We start from the raw sequence: 7,779 nt of genomic DNA, 5'->3' as shown, positions 1-7,779 counted from the left end.
CTTAGTCATAGGCATTTCTTGGTACAAGAAAATTCAAGCTAGATGGAAGACAAAAGCTTTATAGATATGGGAATAGCCAAATGATGAACTAAAACTACAGAAGGGTATGATCAGTGTCACTAGTGACAAAATATCTGAGTTTCAACGTAACATCGTGAGGATAAAAATAATGAAATCAATTTGTCATAAAGCAGCAAGATGAGTCAATGACCAACAAGAGATCCCTATTATACCAGATTATTCTCTGGTTACATGCCTTCCTAAAGACTAAAAGCAATGTGTGGCACAGTGCTTTTGTATTGGATTAAGGCTACACCTGTCTTACCCTGACTCATTTCACCTTCAACTTACTCTCTGAATTTAGTGCAAATTAAAACTCTGGTGCCTTTTGATGGACAAATTCATAACTAACAGGAAAAACACTCTGAATATTTGGAACCTCAGAAGAAATGCATTTGGTTTTGATTTTGCTCTGTTTGTCACAGTTATGAAGACTACCAGTTAACCATCTGGTAGGAAGGAAAAGAGAGCCTTTGGGTTCTGTTTTCTAAATTGGGAATAAAGTCATTTGTGTTGGCAAATCTTGGTTAACGGTTATAAGTTTACAAGTACTGACCTCAGGCTCTTTTGTATCCATGTTGCTTGCATTTGGGCCACAGTTAACATATGTTGTTACTAGAGACAGAGTACTGTTTGACAGCTTGCACAAAGAAGAGAAATTGACAGAACTATTTGTTTCTGCTTCTAGATCTCTTATTCCATATACCTGTTTAAAAAATAAAATTGTTAGGGCTATTATGACATGTACATTTGATTTCATGATTTATAACTCATTCTCAGTGTATATTTTAACTTCTTATGAGGCTACTAATATTTATTTATATGTCTCATTGGTTCAAAAAATTCTTTTTAGGCTTTTGTGTCAGCTACTGTGTATGCAAATTTACGTCTCTTGCTCTTGAAGAACTTGTAGTCTCTTGGAGGAGAATATAAAGATAATTCCTCTAAAGAATGGCCAGACAAACCACAGACTTGGAGAAAATATTTGCAAAAGACATGTCTGAAGTCTTTTGTTATGTAGGTTCACTGACTGTAACAAATCTGTGGTATAGGAGGGAGAAACTATGCACGTGTGGAGTCAGGGTGTATATGGGACTCTCTGTACTTTCCACTCAATTTGACTGTGAACCCAAAACTGCTCTAAAAATAGTCTTAAAAATGATAAAGCCAATGCATCATGCTATGAAAGAAGAGTTTTAAGAAGCCCCAGAAAAGAGCGGGCTCATTCAGCCTGGTGTAGGGTGCTGAAGAACACTTCACTGAAGCAATGATTTTTAGGCTGAGATTTAAAAGACAAGGAGAATTTTACCTTTAGGAGGGTTCAAGGCAGGAATTACAGGTAGAGAAGAAGAATGAGGGAAGAGAAAGAGGAGATTGGGAGGGAGAAAAGGAACAGGAGAAGTTATTACATACTCTGTGAATGCCTTGTAATTCTGACTGAAATTAGAGCTTATAGTAGACATAGGAATAGTGGAGCAAATTGGTAACTTTAGCTATGTTACCCATTTTGTCAGCCATACTGATGAATTTGTAGTCTCTAGAGAGTAAGCTATTGGCTGTTTGTGAAGAATAGAAAAACTAACACTTACTGTGTGTTTATTTAATCTTGTGGTTGTTGTTATGCATTATCACATGCAATCCTCACAGTACTCCTTGGAGTTGGACATTATTGTCTCAGTTTGCCATTGAAAAAACTAAAGCAAAGAGAGGTCAAACAACTGCCCCAGTTCACAGCTAATCAGGGGCAGAACTGAGACTTAAATCCAGATATCATGATATCAAAACTCACATGCCTCGGCCACACTCTGAGAAGTGGTGTGGGCGAAACATTCGATGAGGGAAGAAATGAATACATATGAGAAGTCATTGCTTATCTTTTGTTTTTCCAGATCTCTTTGCAAGGAAATAGACCAGCAGCTGCAATCAACTGCAATCCTATCACACTTTCATGATGTTTCCCTTGGCTAGAAATGCGTTAAGAAGTTTCAAGATTCGAAGCATTCAGCAAATTAGGGCAAGACAGAGCCACAAAAAACACTCCCCAGATTTTCATGACAAATATGGTAATGCTTTACTAGCCAGTGGAATCACTTTCTGTGCTGTTGCATGGATATTTGCAGCCACACAGACTGGAATAAAGTGGAACCTGTCCCCTGTTGGCAGAGTCACCCCAAAAGAGTGGAATGACGACTAACCACCACAGTTACTGTAATATAGAATTGTTTCAAAACCAATTTGTCATTTAAGCACTCTGCTGCTTGTTTAAATATAACATAACTGAAAAATTAAAATATATTTGAAACCTTTAAAATGTTTTTGAAAGTAATCATTTTAGTGCCTGGAAGTAAGGCAGTAACTGTGGGTCTACATTACAGGGGTTTATGCGTAACAAATACTTGAAAGTAGAATTAATAAATCATGTATTCTTCTGGTGTAATGATTTAGCCTAGGTATCCTTCAGTGGATATACACATATATGTACCTTATGAATTAATTTGTCTGGCAAATCTCATTGACCCTTCCTTAAAACATATTCATGATCTGACTATTTTTCACAGTTTTCGTCTTTCCCTGGTCTGAACCACCATACTTTCACTGGGATTATCATAAAAGCTTTCTAGTTGTTCTTCTTGCTTCTACACTTGTTTTCCTCCAAACCTACCAACTCTACTTCACTACACATAATCTTTTTAAAACACAGTAGCCAGAATGATCATTTAAAGTCATTAGCCTGGGGATATCACTCCTTTTTTTAAAGCCCAGTGACTCCTGTTCACTTCAGAGTTAAAGCTAACATCCTTAGATGTTCACACGATCCTTAAAATGCTGTAGTGTTCAGTTTCACTTTTGCAACAAGACTTTTCCACTTGCTCTTCTTTCTGTTTGGAATGCATTCCTACAGATCCTGTGTGACTCACTCTATCACACTTTTCAGGGTTTTGTTCACATGTCGTCTTTTCAGAGAAGTCCTTTGGCTACCCTTTTTAAAATTACTACCTCTACTTAGACCGGGCTTTGTCTATGCTGCTTCCTTACTTTATTTTTCTCCATAGCAATTTGCTTTATCTGGCATAAGATATATTGTATTGTTTATTGTCTGTGTGCAAAACTCCATAAACAGCTGGGGACTGTTTCTTTCATGACTTTATTCTTACAATAGAGACTGATAAATTAGGACTTCAGAAATTATTGGTTGAATTAATGAATTAATGGGTGACTTTAAATAATTCAATATCCCTGTTAGTCTGAAATAAGGAATTTGTTTACCACTGTGGGTGTGGGTTTACAGTTATTATAGGGGGGCGTATTAGTTATCTATTGCTATTTTACAAATTACCCAAAATATGTTGGCTTAAAATTTTATCTCACAATTTCTGTGGTTCAAGAACCTGAGGATGGCTTAGCTGGATGCCTCTGGATCAGGATCTTACACTTCTGCAATCAAAATGTCAGATAGGCATAAAATCATCTCAAGGCAGAACTGGATGAGGACCTACATCCATACTCTCTAACATGACTGTCAGTTGACCTCAGGACCTCTCTGGACATTGGCTGGAGACATCAGTTCCATGTTATGTGGGTCTCTCCATTGGGCAGCTCACACTGTACAGCTGACATCCCTGAGAGTGAAAGAGGGTCCCCAAGAAAGCAGCCACAATCTTTTTATAACTTATTCTTTCAAGCAACATTCCATCACCTCCACTATTTTTTTTTTCTTTCACTAGAAGTGGGTCACTAAGGCCATACAAAAAGAGAAGAGATTAAAGGAGGACATGATTACCTGAAGGCAGGGATCATTGGGGGTTATTTTATAGGCTACCTACCACAGTTGGCAATTAAGACCACCTCCTTTTCTTAAATTACTAACTTTAAGTGTCTTATTCTTCAATCTCAAATATATATTAATATCATTTTGCTCTAGATAAAGGATATTACATGTTTCTATCCATTTTTTACCATGTAAAGTTTCTCTATGGTCCTTCCTAGGTTTAGAATTTCTAGGTCTTAGGGTACATTCACTCTCAGTTTTATCAATGTTACTAAACTATTCCCTATAGTGGTCGAATAGTTTATCTTATCACAAGCAATGTGTACACCTTCCTTCTTAGCTCCTTCCAAGCTCCTCCTCAGAGTTCTCATCCATTTTAGTATTTGTTACTTTGATGAGAAAGCAATAGTAGTTCATGTTTTAATTTGTATTTTCCTGATTACTCATGAGGTTGGACATCCTGTGTTTGCTATTTTTTGTGTGTGTGACTTTTCTGTTTCTTTTGCGAATTTTCTATTCAGTTATTTGTCTTACTCATTTGTAGGGTCTTTTTTTTTATGTATTCTGTATACTAATTATTGTTTAATGAGAGAGGCAGAACAAATATGGGAATTAGAACTCGTATCTAGCTAAGCTGACAGAAGCCACAGTAACCCACCCCTTGTCAACTTGACATCAGTGCACATTTATTCTAATCATACCTATTTTTAAAATAAAGACAATAGCAAAAATGTACTTTCATCTAACATGATGCAATTTTTCCTCATAAAACTCACTACATCCATCCCCTAAAGTGGACACAAAGCCCCTTTGCCTGTGGAAGAGTGGCACTCTCATCTTTCATTTCAGTGGAACTATTGCTGTAATTCCTAGTAGAAGCTTAATACTTCTAGACCAGCAAATCCCAAAAACCATGGGAACAGGAAATAAATATTTCTCTAGTGGATCACTAGGGGTAATTTTGGAGAAGCTACTCCAAAATTCTTGATTCCCAGTCCTAACTTCTGGCTCTAGGAAGAATAGAACCATGTATTTGTTGGTTATTTATAGTATGTCCAACATCCTGGAAGATGCCTCAACCTTGCAAGGTGGTGTTATCCAACTGCTGTTGTAAGTAACACTTTTAAAGGTCATTACACCACCCTATTAGTGATGGAAAACATGGTAAGATCATTGACTCCCATAAGTATGAGCCCATTACTGTATGTCGTTTGCTGTAAAATAAAATTTCATGATCAGTATAAAAGCGCTGTCATGTACCATGGTGCTAAATAAAGGATTTTGCAAGTTCATGGATGAAGATATTCACAGAAAAGTCACAGGAGAGAAGGTATATCTACATTGTTAGTAACTGTGTATTCAAGTGAGAACAAAATGTCACCTTTTTCCATGATGGAAATGGTCCAATGAAATCAAACAGCTAGCTACCTGATTCTCTCTTCTCTCCCAAGGAATGATGTCAAATGGAGGTTGATCTGTCCATTTGCTAGATTTGGCTCTCAACAGTGGCTACAGACAAACTAGCCTTTATGGGGGCAAGTCCACCTTGTTGAGCCCACACACATAACCTTCACCCCTGCTGTCATATCCATTTTGCCTGAGTCATCGTGAAAACTCAGAGTGGCAGAGTAAGAGAGTAAAAGCCGTGAGAATGGGCCATCTTGTCCATCTGATTATTAGATACTTCTCTGCTGAGTATCCTTTTTGTGAGTATTTATATGGTACATAAATGTCTTTCCATTCTGTGTTTATTTGGAGGAGTCCGTTTTTTTTCAGACTGTTGTCACCAGTTTTCCAATAGCATTTCATCTAATTCCTTGACCAGCCTGCCAAACCTTTAGCTGGTGCCCGTGATAAAATACAGAATTGTACCTCTGGCCATTACGCATTCCAAGCAAATGAACAACTGTGTACTTTAAACAGCTTGATGTACTGCCCATAGAATATATTTTAAGATTTAAACAGAATTATTTGAGTGTGATAAATATGTTTGTTTTAGAGACACTCTATGATAATTCCATTATCTGAAGTGCTTGAGTGTGGATTTCTTCTATTTTTTTGGTTCTTGCAAATTTGGAATTAAACTGTATTGCTGAAGCTGTCCACTTTCAGGTATAAGCTTTAGAACTTGTCACTTTACTTCCAAAGTATACTATCTGTTAATCTTTCTTCAGATGTACAGGTTGGAAGTTCTAGAGAAGGATTGAAACTGGAGCTATTGAAGATAGGGAGCTATCATAGATTGCTGTGAAAACCACGGGAGTGAAAACATTATCAAGACAATGTATCAACAAGGAAGTAGAGATAGGGAATGCATGTGATATGTAATGAGTATTTTAAAACAATTACTTTCTTCCTTACCTTCACCCTGAATATTTTCTGATTTGCAATAAGGATTAAAGCTTACCTATTTACGTTTATAAATGTATGTGTAAGTGTGTGGGGGAGAGGAGAGAGAGAATATGTGTGTGTGTATATATCTACAGCAATTTTGATAAAGATATATATATATATATATACACATTATATATACACACACATACATATATCTATATGAATATAGTTAACACTCTTATATACATATATTTTTAAGAGCATGGTTATTTTAAGTAATGTATATATATATATATACACACACACATATATTCTTTAAATTACTATATTAAAATTTTGAAGCCACTAGTTTCCTATAATAAAATTTAGATATTGAATCTTAGTGTTTCTAATATTTCTCATTGTATCTTATATTCTGATCATAGGTAAAACACCAGATGCATGTTGTTTTGTTGTTCTCCATGTATCTTAAAACTAAGTTTTGAATACATTTATCAAATTACCAGCCACTACATAATTCTTACATTATCTCACACACTTCTTGGGAAATTACATTATTATGTATTATTACAAGGAAAATAGTACTCGACAGTTATGGCTTACATTTGCTTGCTGTCAGCAGAGGAAGAGAACTTCATTTTGACACAAATTTTTTAGTTTTTGGAAAAACAGGTATCAGGGCTACATGTTGCTACTAGGTTATGATTAAATATGAATAATAAGTGAAGAATTAATCGTTAAAGTTTTTTACATCTATATACTAAGTTGTTAAAGTATTTAATGCTTTTTTCATGTGAAATTTACAGTAATTCTGTACAGTTTGTAAGCTGTTCATGTGCCCTGTTAAATAGATATACACCCATGATTCTGAGTTTGGTTAAGTGACAGAGAAATCACTTGAAAATGAAGATAAAAATAGAATCCTCATCTCCTGGCTTTTGGTCTACTGCCTTATTAAGAATTTTGCCTGCTTTCTGAGAAAGGACAACCCTGATCTTATCCCAAGTGATGATGGTAAATTGATAAATAATTGGCATGGCTGCATGCCAACACTGTGAAGATTGATAAGTAAAAGAGTCAGGCTGGAGAACAGGGCCAAAAGGTTGGTGTGTGTTTTATCAGTTTAATTTACATGCAGCCACTTTAATCAGATTTGAATATGAGGTCTAGTATTTACTAGTTCTTGATTCATGGCACAACCTTATAAATAATTAATAATAACAAGAATATCCAAAAACTGTATAAGTTCTGGCCTCTGATATAAATAATGAATAAAGGAATATCTCCGTGTCATAATTTTCACTCATGTCCTTAGTTGATTTAACAGATGCACTATGTGACATCTTTAAAGATGTGATGTAAGAAAAATTAAATGGAGAACGCAAGTCAGTTATTAGTAACCATTGTTACAACAGATTTCAACAGTGAACTAACCCATTTTAAGAAAAGTTTCTGCTAATTATGGAAATTGTTTAAGTATCATGATAGTTCCTCATTTGTTACAAGTATAGAAAAGTTCATGATGTACATCATCATTAAATCTTTCATGTTTTGCAATAACAACGGTTGCTTTCCTGAGAAGATGACATTAATTTGAGCAATATCTCTTATTTTCC

The 7,779-nt window shown here is 35.5% G+C and overlaps 1 protein-coding gene across 1 annotated transcript; it reads left to right on the top strand.

Annotated features, from left to right (window-relative positions):
- Positions 1-2,008: 2,008 nt before the first annotated feature.
- On the top strand, positions 2,009-2,254 carry LOC105293916 (cytochrome c oxidase subunit 7B2, mitochondrial). Its single transcript, XM_011362824.1, has one exon. The coding sequence runs from the start codon at positions 2,009-2,011 to the stop codon at positions 2,252-2,254; it is 246 nt and encodes an 81-aa protein (XP_011361126.1).
- The last annotated feature ends 5,525 nt before the right edge of the window (positions 2,255-7,779 follow it).

This window comes from Pteropus vampyrus, unplaced genomic scaffold (assembly GCF_000151845.1).
Source record: "Pteropus vampyrus isolate Shadow unplaced genomic scaffold, Pvam_2.0 Scaffold79, whole genome shotgun sequence".
NCBI lineage: Eukaryota > Metazoa > Chordata > Mammalia > Chiroptera > Pteropodidae > Pteropus > Pteropus vampyrus.
The sequence above is the reverse complement of the archived record's forward strand: the minus strand, read 5'-3'. Positions and strand labels throughout refer to the sequence as shown.

Bases quoted from the DNA above. Each gene is read 5' to 3' on its own strand.
- LOC105293916 (XM_011362824.1), top strand. From the start codon at position 2,009: ATGATGTTTCCCTTGGCTAGAAATGCGTTAAGAAGTTTCAAGATTCGA.